At 46.4% G+C, this 22,225-nt stretch overlaps 1 protein-coding gene across 1 annotated transcript; it reads left to right on the forward strand.

The window, feature by feature from the left end:
- The first annotated feature begins 1,495 nt into the window (after window positions 1-1,495).
- ace2 (angiotensin I converting enzyme 2) lies at window positions 1,496-22,167 on the forward strand. The gene is made up of 18 exons (XM_062527796.1): window positions 1,496-1,681; window positions 3,410-3,568; window positions 5,245-5,338; window positions 6,349-6,492; window positions 8,800-8,912; window positions 9,027-9,132; window positions 9,543-9,640; window positions 10,129-10,301; window positions 10,817-11,043; window positions 11,532-11,676; window positions 12,588-12,686; window positions 12,802-12,924; window positions 13,102-13,280; window positions 13,635-13,693; window positions 13,842-13,939; window positions 17,082-17,198; window positions 18,349-18,543; window positions 21,884-22,167. Exons 1-18 carry the CDS (start codon window positions 1,496-1,498, stop codon window positions 21,999-22,001), a joined length of 2,433 nt encoding a protein of 810 aa, XP_062383780.1. The 3' UTR covers window positions 22,002-22,167.
- Window positions 22,168-22,225: the final 58 nt, after the last annotated feature.

The raw sequence follows: 22,225 nt of genomic DNA on the forward strand, positions 1-22,225 counted from the left end.
GGTCAGGGAAACGAAGTCAGGGAAAAGTCATGGAATTTTGGGAACCTTTTAGCGGATTTCAAACATTTAGGGTTAATTTGGTGTGCTTTAGGTAAGCATAGGGTTAATTCAGCGCGCTTTAGGTAAGCATAGGGTTAATTCAGCATACTTTACGTAAGCATAGGGTTAATTCAGTGTGCTTTACATAAGCATAGGGTTAATTCAGTGTGCTTTAGGTAAGCATAGGGTTAATTCAGCGCACTTTAGGTAAGCATAGGGTTAATTTGGTGTGCTTTAGGTAAGCATAGGGTTAATTCAGTGTGCTTTAGGTAAGCATAGGGTTAATTCAGTGTGCTTTACGTTCAAAAGCAATACATGTTTAAAAAGTGCATGAACTGCATGTTATAAGTGAGCAGGAAGCATCTGACAACAGTTTTGTCTTTTGCATGTTTGTCACTAACACAGACAATCCCTTGCATATTTCATGGACAAAAGACAAACATCTCAGTAGCTACAATAAGCCACTGATGAGCTGATGATGTCTGTGTGGCCACACAAGCCTGTGGTAGAGGCGTGGGTGGCTTACTTCCTCTCTATGAATCACATCACTCACTTTTTGGAAAGTTCTCAAACCACAACGTTTGAAAAGCCAGTCGTCCTTTAATTCAGCTCACCTTGATGTCATTTTCACCTTTTAAAAATGACGCATTGCTGGTGTCATGACCTGCCGGCAAACCCACAGGTAAAGCCCTCCAAAAACACTGACCTACAGCTGCTGGAAATGCCAAGAGTGCAGTGGAAAGAAGGCAGAATCTCCCAGCCAGGATTGTGCATGCCCAGATTGAGTTACGCAACACTGACCACAAACAGAGGAGAACAATCAGAACAAGTGAGCAGGAATAAAGAAGGGAAACCCTGTTTGTCACTTTGGACATTAAAGGGATATTCCGCCATTTTTCCACCTCCCCGCGAGCAAAACAATTGATATTTACCTTTTTTCACGTTCATCCAGCCAATCTGTGAGTCTGGCAATACAACTTGTAGCTTCAGCTTAGCATAGATCATTGAATCGGATTAGACCAGTGGGACAATAACAGCTTTAAACTTTTATGATTTTATGATCTTTTATGCTCACCTGTGTGCATAGATCCCAGTACAAAGCTCACATCACAGTAGAATAGTTTTGACCACTGAGCATGTTTTGAATATTTCTGAATGCCATATATTTCTGAGTTGTCACATTTTTGGTCACGAATGGCAGTGCAGAGTTGTGTAGACACTTGGGCCCCATAGAAAGGTAAAGCGAAAAGCCGTAACAGCACGCATCTGACTACAAGCTTACTGCACTCTCTAATCAAAGCAATCTCCATTTGCACAGACGGGGCTGTGCCTTTATGGCTGAACGTGACTTTGACCAGAGGCTAAAGTAGTGGAGGGCCGCTAATAAAACTCCGTGCTGGCAGCTCTGCTCCCTCATTGTGCCGCGGTGGACACGCGGTGGACACGGTTCTGTGGCATGTCTGTGAGGGTTCTGCTGGTGTTGGCTGTGGTGGTGGGGGCGGCGGCCCAGTCGGAGCTTGAGCTGCGCGCTAAAGAGTTCCTGAAGAGGTTTGACGGGAACGCCACAGAGCTGATGTACCAGTACTCATTAGCCTCCTGGGAATACAACACCAACATCACCGAGGAGAACTCTCAGAAACTGGTGAGTACTCGCATGCCTTCTGGGCCTACAGCACCAACGTGACCAACGAGAACTCTCACAAGCTGAAGAGTGCGGTCACAGCACACCGACAGGGCAGATGACCGACATTACCCACATTAATCATGGGCTGATTGGCCCGGTCTGTGACTTCTGACTGTAAGTGGTTTTGGACTAAAGCATCTGCTGTATAAATGTATTTAAATGGGAATGAGAACTCCATCTGGACTGTGCACTTCAGCACCACTTTACTCTCAACTCACTCTGTCTGAAAGTACACTTTACTCTCAACTCACTCTGTCTGAAAGTACACTTTACTCTCAACTCACTCTGTCTGAAAGTCCACTTTACTCTCAACTCACTCTGTCTGAAAGCCCACCGAATCTCTAAAGCTGCTGTTGGTAAGATGTTTTGGTCATGTTCACTGAAACCGATACTATGCTCTGACAGAACTACATCAAGCAGTCGGTTTTTAGAAAGAACCTGCACTTCTACCTACACCTAGAGCCTGTCATTTGTTTTGCACAAATCCACTGCTCCCTGTTCTTCTGGTCCAATCAGTGCAGGACTTTATGGTCATTGGCACATCTGACTGTCAATCAAAGTTTGTGCGTAGTCACTAACAAGCACAGACTTGATGGGAGGGTGCTCAGTGGTAGTGGGGAGGAGCGTGAGAGTTGTAAACATTCAAAATGTCAACCAAGTCCCTTCAATCTGCCAGACATGCCAGCTGCAGTTTCAATATGCACAGTTTGCACACTGCTCTATTCTGTCAATCTTCTCTCTACAACATCATGCACAGAGCCATGTGTGTGCTGTACTATAATGCTGTTTCTCTCTACAACATCATGCACAGAGCCACATGTGTACAGTACACTAATGCTGTTTCTCTCTACAACATCATGCTCAGAGCCACATGTGTACAGTACACTAATGCTGTTTCTCTCTACAACATCATGCACAGAGCCACATGTGTGCTGTACTATAATGCTGTTTCTCTCTACAACATCATGCTCAGAGCCACATGTGTGCTGTACTCTAATGCTGTTTCTCTCTACAACATCATGCACAGAGGATGTGTGCTGTACACTAATGCTGTTTCTCTCTACAACATCATGCACAGAGGATGTGTGCTGTACTATAATGCTGTTTCTCTCTACAACATCATGCACAGAGCCACATGTGTGCTGTACTATAATGCTGTTTCTCTCTACAACATCATGCTCAGAGCCATATGTGTGCTGTACTATAATGTTGTTTCTCTCTACAACATCATGCACAGAGCCATATGTGTGCTGTACTATAATGCTGTTTCTCTCTACAACATCATGCACAGAGCCATGTGTGTGCTGTACTATAATGCTGTTTCTCTCTACAACATCATGCACAGAGGATGTGTGCTGTACTATAATGCTGTTTCTCTCTACAACATCATGCTCAGAGCCACATGTGTGCTGTACTATAATGCGGTTTCAGAGCCATATGTGTGATGTACTATAATGCTGTTTCTCTCTACAACATCATGCTCAGAGCCATATGTGTGCTGTACTATAATGCTGTTTCTCTCTACAACATCATGCACAGAGCCACATGTGTGCTGTACACTAATGCTGTTTCTCTCTACAACATCATGCACAGAGGATGTGTGCTGTACTATAATGCTGTTTCTCTCTACAACATCATGCTCAGAGCCACATGTGTGCTGTATTCTAATGCTGTTTCTCTCTTTAGGCTGAACAGGGAGCCATCTGGGGTGCTTTCTACAGCACGGTCTCAGACGAAGCTCAGTCGTTCCCCCTCGATCAGATCACTGACCTGGAGACTAAACTGCAGCTCATGACGCTGCAGGACAAAGGCTCGGGAGCGCTGGACGCAGACAAGGGGGCGCACGTGAGTGTACAGGCCTGGGGTGTGACATACAGTAGTCATGTGTGTGAGTGTACAGGCCTGTGGTGTGACATACAGTAGTCATGTGTGTGAGTTTACAGGCCTGCGATGTGACATCTATTGCACTGTTACAGTAGTCATGTGTGTGAGTTTACAGGCCTGTGATGTGACATACAGTAGTCATGTGTGTGAGTTTACAGGCCTGTGGTGTGACATACAGTAGTCATGTGTGTGAGTTTACAGGCCTGGGGTGTGACATACAGTAGTCATGTGTGTGAGTTTACAGGCCTGGGGTGTGACATCTATTGCACTGTTACAGTAGTCATGTGTGTGAGTTTACAGGCCTGTGGTGTGACATACAGTAGTCATGTGTGTGAGTTTACAGGCCTGCGATGTGACATACAGTAGTCATGTGTGTGAGTTTACAGGCCTGCGATGTGACATACAGTAGTCATGTGTGTGAGTTTACAGGCCTGTGGTGTGACATACAGTAGTCATGTGTGTGAGTTTACAGGCCTGTGGTGTGACATACAGTAGTCATGTGTGTGAGTTTACAGGCCTGCGGTGTGACATACATTGCCATGTTACAGTAGTCATGTGTGTGAGTTTACAGGCCTGCGATGTGACATCTATTGCACTGTTACAGTAGTCATGTGTGTGAGTTTACAGGCCTGTGGTGTGACATACAGTAGTCATATGTGTGAGTTTACAGGCCTGCGATGTGACATCTATTGCACTGTTACAGTAGTCATGTGTGTGAGTTTACAGGCCTGCGATGTGACATACAGTAGTCATGTGCGTGAGTTTACAGGCCTGGGGTGTGACATACATTGGGCCTCTGACCCTCCATTTCCGATAGCCAAGATATGGCCCACATGTCTGTCTTGTGACATGTCCGGGTTATCTGACTGTCTAAGCAAGTACTGTATTGGAGACTGCTGTCTATACAAAGTAGAGGACGTTTTACATAAATGATGTTCTCTCATAGCTGAGTAAGATGATGATCTCCTTCTCTCATAGCTCAGTAAGATGATGATCTTCTTTTCTCTTATAGCTGAATAAGATGATCTCTCTCACAGCTCAGTAAGATGATGATCTCCTCTCTCATAGCTCAGTAAGATGATGATCTCCTTCTCTCATAGTTGAGTAAGATGATGATCTTCTCTCTCATAGCTGAGTAAGATGATGATCTTCTCTCTCATAGCGGACTAAGATGATGATCTTCTCTCTCATAGCTGAGTAAGATGATGGTCTCCTCTCTCATAGCTCAGTAAGATGATGATCTCCTTCTCTCATAGTTGAGTAAGATGATGATCTTCTCTCTCATAGCTGAGTAAGATGATGATCTTCTCTCTCATAGCGGACTAAGATGATGATCTTCTCTCTCATAGCTGAGTAAGATGATGATCTTCTCTCTCATAGCTCAGTAAGATGATGATCTCCTTCTCTCATAGCTGAGTAAGATGATGATCTCCTTCTCTCATAGCTGAGTAAGATGATGATCTTCTCTCTCATAGCTGAGTAAGATGATGATCTTCTTCCCCCTCATAGCTGAGTAAGATGATGATCTTCTTCCCCCTCATAGCTCAGTAAGATGATGATCTCCTTCTCTCATAGCTCAGTAAGATGATGATCTTCTCTCTCACAGCTCAGTAAGATGATGATCTTCTCTCTCACAGCTTAGTAAGCTGATGAGCGAGATGAGCACCATCTACAGCACGGCCACAGTGTGTAAAGTGGACGACCCCTTTGACTGCCAGACTCTTGAGCCAGGTAAACACAGCTCTGATACACACACACACACACACACACAGCTCTGATACACAGCTATCATGATAGAGCAGGTCAACACAGCTCTGATACACACACAGCTATCATGATAGAGCAGGTAAACACAGCTCTGATACACACACACACAGCTCTGATACACAGCTATCATGATAGAGCAGGTCAACACAGCTCTGATACACAGCTATCATGATAGAGCAGGTCAACACAGCTGTGGTGATCATGATAGAGCAGGTCAACACAGCTGTGGTGATCATGATAGAGCAGGTCAACACAGCTCTGATACACACACACACACACACACAGCTCTGATACACAGCTATCATGATAGAGCAGGTCAACACAGCTCTGATACACAGCTATCATGATAGAGCAGGTCAACACAGCTCTGATACACATCTATCATGATAGAGCAGGTCAACACAGATACACAGCTATCATGATAGAGCAGGTCAACACAGCTCTGATACACAGCTATCATGATAGAGCAGGTCAACACAGCTGTAGTGATCATGATAGAGCAGGTCAACACAGCTGTAGTGATCATGACTCTTTTGGATTATCGTGTTCAAAGGTCTCGATGAATGTTCTCTGATTATCAGTTCTGCTCCATAATGAGGGGGAGATAATTGCCATAATATAGTGTTTCCTTGTGGGAAAGGTCAAGACTCACTAAGGGTGTAAATATGGCTTGGCTGATAGGAAGGAGAAAACAGTAGATGGGTTTTTATGAGGTCTGTCTCAGAGTAGAGTGATTTGAACTGAATGCGGCAGATAGCACCTAAGCGTGAACATTGCCCATTCAGTTGTTGACTGGAATGCGTCCTCATTGGTCACTAGGGGTGTGCAAAAAAACCGATTCACATTCGAATCGCGATTCAAACTCTACCGATTCAGAATCGATTCATAAAATTCCAAGAATCGATTCATAGTAGAGACTACTATGTGTTTATAGTAGTGTACTCAGCAGAGACTACTATGTGTGTACTCTACAGGCCTGGAGCACGTGATGGCTAACAGCAGAGACTACTATGAGCGCCTGCACGTGTGGGAGGGCTGGCGGGTGGAGGTTGGGAAGAGGATGAGGCCGCTGTACGAGGACTACGTGGACCTGAAGAACGAGGCATCCAGACTCAACGGTACCAACCCAACCACCCTAACCCCATAACCACCCTAACCACCCTAACCAACCTAACCACCCCAACCACCCTAACCCCATAACCACCCTAACCACCCTAACCAACCTAACCACCCCAACCACCCTAACCCCATAACCACCCTAACCACCCTAACCAACCTAACCACCCTAACCACCCCAACCACCCTAACCCCATAACCAGGCTCAACAGTACCAACCCAACCACCCCAACCACCCCAACCACCCTAACCCCATAACCACCCCATAACCACCCCAACCACCCCAACCACCCTAACCACCCTAACCCCATAACCAGACTCAACAGTACCGAACCATTCACCATAACCCCAACCAACCTAACCCCATAACCAGACTCAAAAGTACCGAACCATTCACCATAACCCCAACCAACCTAACCCCATAACCAGACTCAAAAGTACCGAACCATTCACCATAACCCCAACCAACCTAACCCCATAACCAGACTCAACAGTACCGAACCATTCACCATAACCCCAACCAACCTAACCCCATAACCAGGCTCAACAGTACCGAACCATTCACCATAACCCCAACCAACCTAACCCCATAACCAGGCTCAACAGTACCGAACCATTCACCATAACCCCAACCAACCTAACCCCATAACCAGACTCATCGGTATCGACCCAATCACCCAAACGACCCCTAACCCCAACCACCCTAACCCCATAACCACCCCAACCACCCCAACCACCCTAACCCCATAACCAGGCTCAACAGTACCACCCCAACCACCCCAACCACCCTAACCCCATAACCAGGCTCAACAGTACCACCCCAACCACCCTAACCACCCTAACCACCCCAACCACCCTAACCCCATAACCACCCCAACCACCCCAACCACCCTAACCCCATAACCAGGCTCAACAGTACCACCCCAACCACCCCAACCACCCTAACCCCATAACCAGGCTCAACAGTACCACCCCAACCACCCCAACCACCCTAACCCCATAACCAGGCTCAACAGTACCACCCCAACCACCCTAACCACCCTAACCACCCCAACCACCCCAACCACCCTAACCCCATAACCACCCCAACCACCCCAACCACCCTAACCCCATAACCAGGCTCAACAGTACCACCCCAACCACCCCAACCACCCTAACCCCATAACCAGGCTCAACAGTACCACCCCAACCACCCCAACCACCCTAACCCCATAACCAGGCTCAACAGTACCACCCCAACCACCCTAACCACCCTAACCACATAACCAGACTCATCGGTATCGACCCAATCACCCAAACGACCCCTAACCCCAACCACCCAACCCCAGAACCAGGCTCAACGGTACCAACCCAACCACCTAACCCTAATCACCCTCACACTAACCCCAGTTGGGTTCAACCACCGTAACCCCAGGCTCAACAGTACCACCCAACCTTAACCCTAACCCAAGTCAGCTGAAGTCAACCACCCTAACCCTAACCCCAGTTAGCTGAGTTCAACCACTCTAACCATAACCCCAAGTCAACCACCCAAACCACAACCACCCTAACCCTAACTACCCTAACCAAAACCACCCAAACCCTAACCATAACTACCCTAACCCCAGTTAGCTGAGGTCAACCACCCAAACCATAACCACCCTAACCCTAACCAAACCAAAACCACCCAAACCCTAACCATAACTACCCTAACCCTAACCCCAGTTAGCTGAGGTCAACCACCCAAACCCTAACCATAACTACCCAAACCATAACTACCCAAACCATAACCCCAGTTAACTGAGGTCAACCACCCAAACCCGAACTACATAACCATAACCACCCTAACCCTAACCACCCAAACCATAACCCCTGTTAGCTACCCAGGCTCAGCAGTGCCACCTCAGTCAGCTTCGTCGGCTCAGTTCAGTCACACATAGGCATGATGAGCCACTAACTCAGAATTCACCATGAATGATGCAGAGATTGTAACCCTTAAATGCAATCCAGCCTCTTTGGATGGAAGAGGTGACCTCGAGAGAGTTTTTCTCCAAAGCCCCAACGTGTGCATAACTGTCAAACTGACTCCATTGAAAAGAGCAGATATCTACATTGAAGTATCTTAATACAATTATCTTCATGCAGTCTACCGACATCAGAACGGTAACAACACTGACTAGCAACAGTGCTAACAAAGCAGCGCCTCTGAGTGTCAACATGTAATCAATGACGGTAACATATATGACTTAGCAGGCCTTCATCCATATACTGTACTCAGCCAGAGTGGTGTCAAAACATGGACAACAATACTGCTTTTGATATTATTGAAGGATTCAAAGACTATGGTGATTACTGGAGATGGAACTATGAAACCATTGAGGAGGGCAAGTATAAATACACGCGCGATGAGCTCATGGATGACGTCCGTCAAGTTTATAAAGAGGTTGGTTGTGTGGTTTTTTTTGGTGGAAAAGGAAAGAAAATCTCTTTGTACAAAATCGCAGAGAGTTTATTTGCAAAGGGGATCTAGTTTAGATTGCTTGATTTCCTCATCTAGATCTTACCCCTGTACACTGAACTGCATGCGTACGTGAGGTCCAAACTGCAGCAGACCTACCCCGGCCATATCCGCTCTGAGGGAGGACTCCCTGCCCACCTCCTGGGTAAGTGTGGAGGGCAACAGGGCCAGGGGAAGTGCAGCTGTTAAGGGTTCACCAGATAAGGGATGTTCACAACAGGACAGATCATTATTAAGAGTATACAACTACAAAACAGTAATTAGGCCAACAGCAATATAACTGTCCATACTGAGCAACAATGGATTCTAACTGACTGTCAGCTTTATTTTGTTGTTGATAGCTCTATTGAATTCATATCACAGTATGTTGTGTGGACGTGGCCAAACTAGAGCCAAGCTGTGTCCTGATATGAACAACCCTTGGAGCTGGCTGGCTATACTTTGATGCATCATAGTTTTACACAACACACCATGACAACAGCTGGTTTTCTAAGTATGATGTACTTCTACAGTAGGTGACATGAGGGGAAGTATGATGTATTTCTGTACTTCTAGGTGACATGTGGGGAAGATTTTGGACAAATTTGTACTCACTCTCTGTCCCTTACCCTGAAAAAACTGATATTGATGTCAGTGATGCTATGGTTGCACAGGTAATACACCTCACCTTACAGTATGCGTTGTTTTGTTTCCATTAGGTCATTGATTAAATTGACATTGTTTTTATTATTGCTTAAATCCATACTTATTGTTATTATATAATTGATTGAATTACTTTATTGTTCATTTATTATTCTCCCATTTAGTCATTGTTTTATTCTCATTAGCTTTGCTTATATTGACACTGTTTATTGTTTATGTTGCTATTCTCTTTAATCGACACTGTAGTCTGATCAACTGCTAAATTAAATGATTGTGTTGTTGCATTTGTCTGTTGCTTTGGACAAAAGTGTCTGCTAAGCAACATAACTCTAACTGTAACTGTATAGGTAGCATCATGCTAATTAATGGCTCCATTAAATAACAACTGTATCTCATTAAGTGGGACTTACAGTAACGCAATATAGAAATGTTGGTGGGGTTGAGGTGTGATGGTCCTTCACTTCACTTTATCTTTCTCTTCCGCTTCTTGAATGTCCAGAAATGGACTGTTGACAGGATGTTCAAGGAGGCCGAGTCCTTCTTTATGTCAGTTGGCCTTTACAAAATGAATGAGAATTTCTGGAACGACTCAATGCTTGAGAAACCAGTTGATGGCAGGAGTGTAGTGTGCCACCCAACAGCATGGGACATGGGCAATCGCAAGGACTTCAGGTACAGTAGACACAAAGTGTCGGAACAAAATAAATATCAAAATCAATTTTGTCCCTAAGTCATTTTTTCAAATGTTCTTCTTTTGATCTGACCACGAAATCGAAAGTCTGAAAAACAAAGCGTCAATTGCTTCTTCGTATCACATTCATAAACACATAATGAAATAACAAGTCATTTTTGTATTTTATGATTTTTCATTCTCAATTGAATATCAAATGAATGAAGCATACACGGACCCTCCAACCTCTCTTTTTATAGTATCTATTTATTTATTTTCCTTTTTAATTTATTTCTGTTGTAAATGCTTTTTATGAGTATATGATAATAAACTTTGAACTTGAACTTAAACTTGAATTTAACACCTCCACTTCTCCCCATGCTTTCTTTCCTTTCTCACCTCCTCTTTGTTCAGCGTCACTTGTGGTTTTCTCACTTCTTTCTTTTCTTTTTTCCCTCCTCTCACATCCTCTTACTCATGTTGCTCTCTTCTTCTTCTCTTCTTCTATATCTTGCAGAATTAAAATGTGTACAAAGATCAACATGGATGACTTCCTGACTGTCCACCATGAGATGGGGCACAACCAGTACCAGATGGCCTACAGTAACCTCTCCTACCCCCTGAGGGACGGAGCCAACGAGGGCTTCCATGAGGCGGTGGGGGAGATCATGTCCCTGTCCGCCGCCACCCCATCACACCTGCTGGCCTTGGGGCTTCTGCCGGCTGACTTCACAGAGGACAAAGGTTCAATTGAACTCATTTCAAGAGTTATATGAATAAACCAATGTAGAGGTTTGCGTGTCAATGCACTCGCGTCTTTAACATTGAAATCTATTACTGATACGTATCGGTGGATCTGTACACTCCTAGTAGCATAGACAGGTGGATGACAAGATAAAGCAAACATAACATTAAACGGTAACCAAAATGAATAGTTGCTTTCAAAATGGTTGAAAAAGGCAGAACTTGTGACCTGAAAACTGGAGCCGTTTTCAGACAAACGTGTATTGATTCAGCACTCAGCACTTCATTTGGCATAAATCAGCACTTCTGCTTGGCATGATTCAGCACTTCTGTGCTCGCCTGGCATGATTCAGCACTCCTCTGCTCCGTTTGGCATGAGATTCAGCACTTCTGCTTGGCATGATTCAGCATGTATTTGCGCAGATTGGCTAACTTTCCTTGAGGTTTGAAACAGCACATTAGAGGAATAACTGGTTGTGCTCCTCCAGACACTGAGATCAACTTCCTGTTGAAGCAGGCGCTCACCATCGTGGCCACGATGCCCTTCACCTACATGCTGGAGGAGTGGCGCTGGCAGGCCTTTCAGGGCACCATCCCCAAGGACCAGTGGATGCTGCGCTGGTGGAGCATGAAGTCAGTTGCCCTCCTCTTCCTCTTCCTCTTCCTCTCTGCTTGATTGATTGATTGATTGATTGATTTTATTTGACCATCTCGTTTTCAGACACAGTACAGCATTGCACCATACAATAAACCAACAACAAAAGGTCAGGATAAGATAATAATGCCATAAGGCATTCCAAAGAAAGTCTCATGAGCAGTGAACAAATATGCATGTTAGTAGTTATAGTTGTTTAGCAGACGCCCTTGTCCAAAGCATGTCTGAAAATATTGACAAATTGAGGAAGCGACTGCATTTCTCCCAGCGTCTTATGTTATCAGTTAGCCCGGAAATCCAGACCCAAATCTAGAAAGATGTGAAGAGCTGGGTAACCATGGCAAATCTAGAAAGATGTAGGTCTGGCTAGGAGTAATGAGAGTGGCCCAACTCGATGCACCAAGCATGCATTTGAAAATATCACTGCACTAACACTACGACCAACGTTTACTGACTGATTCCGGACTTCAACGCTGCAGCGCTGTCATCATCTGTTTTGCTCACCTTTGCCCCGCCTATATCAGATACACTGATGTGATTGGTGCAGCTCACCTCTGGCCCGCCTATATCAGATACACTGATGTGATTGGTGCAGCTCACCTCTGGCCCGCCTATATCAGATACACTGATGTGATTGGTGCAGCTCACCTCTGGCCCGCCTATATCAGATACACTGATGTGATTGGTGCAGCTCACCTCTGGCCCGCCTATATCAGATACACTGATGTGATTGGTGGGGGTGGGCTACAACAGCATGGGAAATGCGCATCATTACTGACTGCCAGAGTGACTTCCTCAGCACATTTCAAATTGTGCTCTGGTGAGAACTCTGGATTTGCAGGGTATTATCAGTGGTGACCTGGGCTTCTCTTCTATGTCCCCCTCACAGGAGAGAGCTGGTGGGGGTTGTTGAGCCTCTTCCCAGAGACGAGGCGTATTGTGACCCTCCTGCTCTGTTCCACGTCTCTGGAGACTACTCCTTCATCCGGTGAAACAGAATTGCTTTGGGGGATAGCAAAAGAGTGAAATTCATCACCTCTTATACACATATGCTGAAGCTGTGTAGAGTCTAACAGTCTTTTCCTTGATGCCCTGTCCTGTAGCTACTTCACCAGGACTGTCTACCAGTTCCAGTTCCAGGCAGCGCTGTGTGCTGCTGCTGGGCATACTGGACCTCTATTCAAGTGTGACATCACTAACTCCACCCAAGCAGGCACCAAACTTAGGTACACAACGTAGGCTATATTGCACACATCTCTTTTTGCCCTGACTCAGGAGACATTTTATAGAATTATGTACCATATTAAATATATAATTTATAATCAAGTTTCAGTATCATATTCAAAAACAACAAGAGAGAGTATGTGTGAAAATAGTATGTTTACACACACATGGAAAAACAGGTCGATGTTAGAGTTGGGGAGATCAAAGTCTTGGACCAGAGCTTTGGAACAAATTTCTGGAGAAACCAAGATGAATTCCCAGCCGCTTCTAGACTACTTTAAAGACCTCCACGACTGGCTGAAGAAGGATAATGATGCCAACAACAGAACACGAGGATGGGACCAAAGCATAGACCCGTGTGAGTATTACCCTTACCCTTACTTCTACACGTGAAATGACCCTTACCGGTTTCTACACGTGAAATAACCCTTACTTCTACACGTGAAATGACCCTTACCCTTACCCTTACCCTTACTTCTACACGTGAAATGACCCTTACCGGTTTCTACACGTGAAATAACCCTTACTTCTACACGTGAAATGACCCTTACCCTTACCCTTACCCTTACTTCTACACGTGAAATGACCCTTACCGGTTTCTACACGTGAAATAACCCTTACTTCTACATGTGAAATGAACAGCCAGTTGCATTGTGGACACTGAAGTATGGAAACAAAAACTAACAGATATGCTATTTCTCTGACTGTCCAGATTCTGCGGATGCTTTGAAAGTGAGGCTGAGTTTGAAGGCTGCTTTAGGAGAGCAGGCTGTAAGTTAACAATCCCAAATTCAGTTAGAGGGAAACAGGCATCTGTTGTCCATCACTAGCTCTTGAATTCAGTTAGAGGGAAACAGGCATCTGTTGTCCATCACTAGCTCTTGGTTTGCGCTCACGCCACTGACCACTTGCTCCCCAGTACACCTGGACTGCTGACGAGATGTTTTTGTTCAAGACCACCATGGCCTATGCACTGCGACGCTACTACTCAGGGAAGGGGGAGGAGCTACAGTTTGGGTGAGTACTTCACATTTTCTCTCAGAAGTATAGAGGGGGGGGGGGCAAGTTGACCATTATTGACAAATGCTTTGTATATTTCCCTGTGTTGAAAAATCAATAAACAGTGCATTACAAAAAAGAAGTATAGAGGTAGAAGTGTGCAGGTTCTCACTCTGAATAAACATCAAAACCAGGTCGTATCAAAACACCAAAACATCTTTAATACAGACTGAAGACAATGAAGCGCATGCTTCATCACGGTGCCATTCCTAAGAGAACATTGCAGCGCATGCGTCACCATGGTGCCATTCCTAAGAGAACATTGCAGCGCATGCTTCACCATGGTGCCATTCCTAAGAGAACACTGCAGCGCATGCGTCACCATGGTGCCATTCCTAAGAGAACATTGCAGCGCATGCTTCACCATGGTGCCATTCCTAAGAGAACATTGCAGCGCATGCGTCACCAAGGTGCCATTCCTAAGAGAACATTGCAGCAGTTGAGAGAGTCGGGAGTGAAAGAAGCCATTTTGTGTGATGTGGTTGACATGTAGTAGGAAAGGGAAAGCGCTTCTAAAGATGATTGCAGGTTGCAGGTTGTGAGGTTGGCCTCTGAAGCCCAAACTGTTCACATGTGCGTCTATGGGCCCAGTGGCTCAGAACCGTCCCTGGACATGGAGGGAGGGACATGGTGCCACTGATGTTGAACGTCTGGACACGGGGGCATCTTGGGCCAGAGTACTTCAAATGTACTGCAGTAGAGTTGGGCCAGAGAGGAGTACTTCAAATGTACTGCAGTAGAGTTGGAGAGTTGGACCAGAGAGGAGTACTTCAAATGTACTGCAGTAGAGTTGTGGAGTTGGGCCAGAGAGGAGTACTTCAAATGTACTGCAGTAGAGTTGTGGAGTTGGGCCAGAGAGGAGTACTTCAAATGTACTGCAGTAGAGTTGTGGAGTTGGGCCAGAGAGGAGTACTTCAAATGTACTGCAGTAGAGTTGGACCAGAGAGGAGTATTTCAAATGTACTGCAGTCAGTGTTGGTCAAGTTACTTGGAAAAAGTAATTAGTTACTGATTACTGATTACTTGTCCAAGAAAGTAATCCCGTTACTTTACTGATTACTTTTCCCCAAAAGTAATTAGTTACTTTACAATTACTTTACTTAGTTACTTTTCAAAAACACACTAAGGCTACACAACCTGAATATGCTATAAAGCAATACACCTTTCAGCCTAATTTTATTCTTTTTGCATATTCCATCATATAAAATAGAATCAAATGCAGTGTTGTGCATAAACGAGTTCTGTGAACTATGAACTGCATGCAACACATTTGTAAATAAAGAACGTGAATTCCTTCAGATTATGTGAGAGCGTCACTGCTGAGTTTCAATTAAACGTTGCGCAGTTAACCTGCATGTCACGCTCCAATCTTTCATCGATGCTGCGGATGTAACAGAATACATGCTGCATTGTTGCAACAATATTCGGAACGGGTGTGCTGTCGTTGGTAAAATAAAAACAGTAAGTCCTGTGACAGCGGCCGCATTCTGCGCCACCCCTCACTCAAACATACATAGATTCTGTAGCCTATAATTAACCGAAGAGTCGGACCTCCGTCTGGCAAACCTCATAGGCTACCGCAGGGGTTATGTCTGAAAGCGACTACAGAGAACGCAGATGATACAGGCTCTATTATTTACGGACATTTTGATCATTGTCTCGCAAAGACTCCGACGGTACAAACTTAATTATGTCCACCGAAAACAAGTTCGAACGTCAACGACCCCAATTTCGAATTTGAAAAGACATTTGAGTTGAAGCATCAGTCCAGAGTGAAAGCATAAGTCATCGAATGAAATGAAAGTAGAAAGAACAATAAAAGTGAAGTAAAGATAAGCAAAAGAAGTCCAAGTCCCGAACTATGGGAAAAGTTTAGGAAAACCCCAACTCACGTAGGCTATTAAATGCAGCATGGTCATGCTCTCTCCCGCACTCTGTTGTCTCGTCTGTTGTTTACATCTCTCGCAATGCGTTGGACATTATACTGATTGTCACCAGACAGTCTCACAAAGCAATTAAAATCGCAGTTTAGTAACGCAGTAACGCAGCCTAAAGTAATGGTAATCTAATTACTGATTTTGCCATTGTAATCCCTTACTTTACTCGTTACTTGAAAAAAGTAATTGGATTACAGTAACGCGTTACTTCTAACGCGTTACTGCCCATCACTGACTGCAGTAGAGTTGGACCAGAGAGGAGTATTTCAAATGTACTGCAGTAGAGTTGGACCAGAGAGGAGTACTTCAAATGTACTGCAGTAGTTGTGGCCGAGCCACGCTCACTCCAGGTCTCCTCTCAGGGAGATGCTAGTCGTCTGGAGCATGATAGCTCACTAGAGCTCATCAGTCGGTAGATCAGCTGCCCAATCAGCAATGAGAGGGGATGATGCAATAGATTCGAAACCAAAGGAGTGGTAAGAGCAACACCTGAAAACATCAATGATTTCTACGCCACCGTGCCAGCTTGTAAACAAATCCCAATCATGAGTGGCCAGATTATGTATTTTATGAAGGAGTTATTTCATGGTGAGTTGAGTAAAACTCCATGATGTTGATGATCCATGATCCATGATGTTGTGTCAGTGAGGCGAGGGTGAGGTGGTGGTGGGCTGGGAAGTGGATATGGTGCGCACAGTACACTAGCGTGAACAGACCTCCCTGGTTTCAGGGATAGACACAGTTTTTGGTTGCCTGTCCCCGTTTTTTGATGATAAAATTATATGTATTTCAATCAGTTTTCCACATTTTTGGGATTATGTCACTGGTTTTGATCTCGGACATCTGGTCACCTTAACATAGACAACCCCCCATGTCTGCAACTTGTAATGACACCAGCGTGTCACAGGAGGGGGATAGTATAAACTAGCTTCTAGCTTATTTTACATACAACAGTGCTACCTCTTCTTTGAAAGATGTTCTAGGCAGGATCACAAAAGTACTAGTTTTAGGACTGGGTATATAGATGCTAATACTGTGCTTGTTTTTTTCCAAATGTTGCATAGCTGATATTTCACTATCATCTCTTCCATACTCTAATGAAATGTATCTCCACTGATTGCAATAGTTTCCAGGCCATATGAGCTCCTCTTTATTCTCCTCAGGTCGGCCAACGTGCACGTGTATAAAGAGACCAAAAGAGTGTCTTTCTACTTTGTTGTGACACATCCCACTGACTCAGCCAAGCTCATCCCAAGAGAAGAGGTGGAGGCTGCCATACGGTGAGCAGATACAACTCTAGCGTCTCTAGCCTTTTACCCAAACCAGTCCCTTAGATGGCAAAATCAGAGCATGCAGGAAAACTCCATAATCAGTCACCTCTATCGTCTCTACCCACAGACCCAACCCAGTCACTTAGGCTACGGCTACACTACAGCATATTCATTTTAATACGGAGTTTAGGAACAAATCCATTCTACATCCACAAATACCGTGTCTTGTCACCAAACTGCCACAGACACTTCCTAGTAGGCTCCTGCCTAGTCCTTCTCCTGTAGTCATGGAGAGAATTAACACCAGTGCCGTTCTGAACACCTGGTTTGGAGTTTTAACATTATTCTATCAACACATCTACATCGATAGCCTGGCGTCTGGGGCAGCCAAGGCCTACTGGTTAGGGCTTTGTGCTTGCAAACGAAGGGTTCCGGGTTCGATCCCCAACCAATAGGAATAATGTGGGTGGGGGAAGTGGTTGAGCACTGCTCTCCCATGGCCACATCCACAGCTGAAGTGCCCTTGAGCAAGGCACCTAACCCCTCACACACACACTTGAGCAAGGCACCTAACCCCTCACACACACACACACTTGAGCAAGGCACCTAACCCCTCACACACACACACACACTTGAGCAAGGCACCTACCCCCTCACACACACACACACACACACACACACACTTGAGCAAGGCTCCTAACCCCTCACTGCTCCCCAAGCACTGCTGTATGAAGGCAGATCACTGCTCCGGGTTAGTGTGTGATTCACCTCACTGTGTGTTCACTGATTCACGGATGGGATAAATGCAGAGACTAAATTCCTTGTATATGCAAATATACTTGGCTGAGAGGCCCGATTTACATGTACATTTTTTATAATTGATTTGCCTCGGGTGTACTGCGGAGTGGATAAGACTGATTTTAGTGTCAGGCTAGCACAAACTGTTGCGCTAGCCTAGTACCAGAGAACTCTGCAACTAGGACTGGATGAAATATGCTGAAAAAAGTCTCCACTGATCAAAGTCACACTGGCTAACGTGGAAATGAAGTCCTATGTCCAAAATGCAGACCTTCCCTTTAGCTACTGATCTATGTACTTACACACTTCTCCCCTGATGTTCTGGTGTATATCACTTGATGTTCTGTCATTTTTTATTCAGACTGTCCAGAGGGCGCATCAACAGCGCGTTCCAGCTGAGCGATGACACTCTTGAGTTCGAGGGTCTCCTGGCCACGCTGGCGCCGCCTGTGGAGCAGCCCTTCTCCGTGTGGCTGGTGGTGTTCGGGGTGGTCATGGGTCTGACCGTCCTCCTGGGCGTCTACCTCATCAGCATGGGCATCGTGGACAGGAGGAGGTAAGGGCTGCCTGGGCTAGGGGAAGGAGGAGGTGAGGGCTGCCTGGGCTAGGGGAAGGAGGAGGTGAGGGCTGCCTGGGGCTAGTGTAAGGAGGAGGTGAGGTGAGGGCTGCCTGGGGCTAGGGTAAGGAGGAGGTGAGGGCTGCCTGGGCTAGGGTAAGGAGGAGGTGAGGGCTGCCTGGGGCTAGTGTAAGGAGGAGGTGAGGTGAGGGCTGCCTGGGGCTAGGGTAAGGAGGAGGTGAGGGCTGCCTGGGCTAGGGTAAGGAGGAGGTGAGGAGGAGGTGAGGGCTGCCTGGGCTAGGGTAAGGAGGAGGTGAGGGCTGCCTGGGCTAGAGGTGAGGGCTGCCTGGGCTAGGGGAAGGAGGAGGTGAGGGCTGCCTGGGCTAGAGGTGAGGGCTGCCTGGGCTAGGGGAAGGAGGAGGTGAGGGCTGCCTGGGCTAGGGTAAGGAGGAGGTGAGGTGAGGGCTGCCTGGGCTAGGGGAAGGAGGAGGTGAGGGCTGCCTGGGCTAGGGGAAGGAGGAGGTGAGGGCTGCCTGGGCTAGGGGAAGGAGGAGGTGAGGGCTGCCTGGGCTAGGGGAAGGAGGAGGTGAGGGCTGCCTGGGCTAGGGTAAGGAGGAGGTGAGGTGAGGGCTGCCTGGGCTAGGGTAAGGAGGAGGTGAGGGCTGCCTGGGCTAGGGTAAGGAGGAGGTGAGGGCTGCCTGGGCTAGGGTAAGGAGGAGGTGAGGGCTGCCTGGGCTAGGGGAAGGAGGTGAGGTGAGGGCTGCCTGGGCTAGGGGAAGGAGGAGGTGAGGGCTGCCTGGGCTAGGGGAAGGAGGAGGTGAGGAGGAGGTGAGGGCTGCCTGGGCTAGGGGAAGGAGGAGGTGAGGAGGAGGTGAGGGCTGCCTGGGCTAGGGGAAGGAGGAGGTGATGGCTGCCTGGGCTAGGGTAAGGAGGAGGTGAGGTGAGGGCTGCCTGGGCTAGGGGAAGGAGGAGGTGATGGCTGCCTGGGCTAGGGTAAGGAGGAGGTGAGGTGAGGGCTGCCTGGGCTAGGGGAAGGAGGAGGTGAGGGCTGCCTGGGCTAGGGTAAGGAGGAGGTGAGGGCTGCCTGGGCTAGGGTAAGGAGGAGGTGAGGTGAGGGCTGCCTGGGCTAGGGGAAGGAGGAGGTGAGGGCTGCCTGGGCTAGGGTAAGGAGGAGGTGAGGGCTGCCTGGGCTAGGGTAAGGAGGAGGTGAGGTGAGGGCTGCCTGGGCTAGGGTAAGGAGGAGGTGAGGGCTGCCTGGGCTAGGGGAAGGAGGTGAGGTGAGGGCTGCCTGGGCTAGGGTAAGGAGGAGGTGAGGAGGAGGAGAGGGCTGCCTGGGGCTAGGGTAAGGAGGAGGTGAGGAGGAGGAGAGGGCTGCCTGGGCTAGGGTAAAGAGGAGGTGAGGGCTGGCCACTCTCTGGACTTTCAGGCACTATATAATAGCTCAAATGCAGCGGACCGTAGAGCATTTGCTACACATGGGGAGTGCTGATATGTAGCTACGCATGGAGAGTGCTGATATGTAGCTACGCATGGAGAGTGCTGATATGTAGCTACGCATGGAGAGTGCTGATATGTAGCTACGCATGGAGAGTGCTGATACTGTATGTAGCTACGCATGGAGAGTGCTGATATGTAGCTACGCATGGAGAGTGCTGATATGTAGCTACGCATGGAGAGTGCTGATACTGTATGTAGCTACGCATGGAGAGTGCTGATATGTAGCTACGCATGGAGAGTGCTGATATGTAGCTACGCATGGAGAGTGCTGATATGTAGCTACACATGGGGAGTGCTGTATGTAGCTACACATGGAGAGTGCTGATATGTAGCTACGCATGGAGAGTGCTGATATGTAGCTACGCATGGAGAGTGCTGATATGTAGCTACGCATGGAGAGTGCTGATATGTAGCTACGCATGGAGAGTGCTGATACTGTATGTAGCTACGCATGGAGAGTGCTGATATGTAGCTACGCATGGTGTAGCGGCCATTTCAAACAAAGCTTGCTTTGAATAGCCACGGGGTGAGCAAGTGTGTAGTCCGACACGCATTCCAGGTAAAGCACGCACGGTAAAGTAATATCCAAAGGTAATTTATTAAACAGTCCGGTTGACTTTCAAAGGAATGACTTAAACAACAAAATAAACGCTGAGTATAGTGCGAATCTATGCGATCAAACAGGTCAAAGTTATGCGGTCGAAAACTATTGCCTTTCACTCGCTCTCACCTGCTGAGCACCTTGACCGTCAGCTAATTATGGTTACATTTCACGCCCCTAGGGCACGTCAAGGGGAGGGGTCACGCCCCGCATCATCAAGGTGACATTAAATAAGAGTCTCCAGTCTAAATATAAATATCTAAATATGAAACAATAATTGCAGCAACCAAAACTCAAATTACAAAAAGGCAAACTCAAATAAACTACAATATGGCTCCAACACATGGAGAGTGCTGATATGTAGCTACGCATGGAGAGTGCTGATACTGTATGTAGCTACGCATGGAGAGTGATGATATGTAGCTACGCATGGAGAGTGCTGATATGTAGCTACGCATGGAGAGTGCTGATATGTAGCTACGCATGGAGAGTGCTGATATGTAGCTACGCATGGAGAGTGCTGATATGTATGTAGCTACGCATGGAGAGTGCTGATATGTATGTAGCTACGCATGGGGAGTGCTGATATGTAGCTACGCATGGAGAGTGCTGTATGTAGCTACGCATGGAGAGTGATGATATGTAGCTACGCATGGAGAGTGCTGATATGTAGCTACGCATGGAGAGTGCTGATATGTAGCTACGCATGGAGAGTGCTGATATGTATGTAGCTACGCATGGAGAGTGCTGATATGTATGTAGCTACGCATGGGGAGTGCTGATATGTAGCTACGCATGGAGAGTGCTGTATGTAGCTACGCATGGAGAGTGATGATATGTAGCTACGCATGGAGAGTGATGATACTGTATGTAGCTACTCATGGAGAGTGCTGATATGTAATAATAAATAATAATAATAAATGTTATTTATAATGCACTTTACATCAGAGATCTCAAAGTGCTAGGCATGGAGAGTGCTGATATGTAGCTACGCATGGAGAGTGATGATATGTACGCATGGGGAGTGCTGATACTGTATGTAGCTACGCATGGAGAGTGCTGATATGTAGCTACGCATGGGGATTGCTGATATGCAGCAGATGTGCTCTAAGCTGGCCAGGCCATCTGGCCATTTTGTTGTCCCAGTCTGTCCCTGAGTGTCATGTCTCTGAAATAAGTAACACAAACATCAAATGTGTAAAGTATGAATGAATGAACGTATGAATAATCTGCTTCATCTAGGAAATCCAAGAAGGTAGAAGAGACCAAGTCCATTCCTAACCCTTATGCTGACGGCACAAATGGTGTGGCAAACGGAGGATTTGAGAACGAAGATCATGATTATCAAACAGTCATGTAACTTCACTGATGACCATGTGATGACATGTGAAGGAATAGTTTATGTATTGGCCATTACAGTCTACCACTACAGCACAGACAACACACTACACACTTCTTGAAGGAAATTGTTTATAAAGTGCTCATTATAGACTGATTTCATAGAAACAAACATTAATGGAATAAACATTAGACAAAACAGACAAGGTATAGAGAAGCTACATAACTGTAATTTTGTTTGTTCGT

Source organism: Sardina pilchardus, chromosome 23 (assembly GCF_963854185.1).
Source record: "Sardina pilchardus chromosome 23, fSarPil1.1, whole genome shotgun sequence".
NCBI classification, from domain to species: domain Eukaryota; kingdom Metazoa; phylum Chordata; class Actinopteri; order Clupeiformes; family Clupeidae; genus Sardina; species Sardina pilchardus.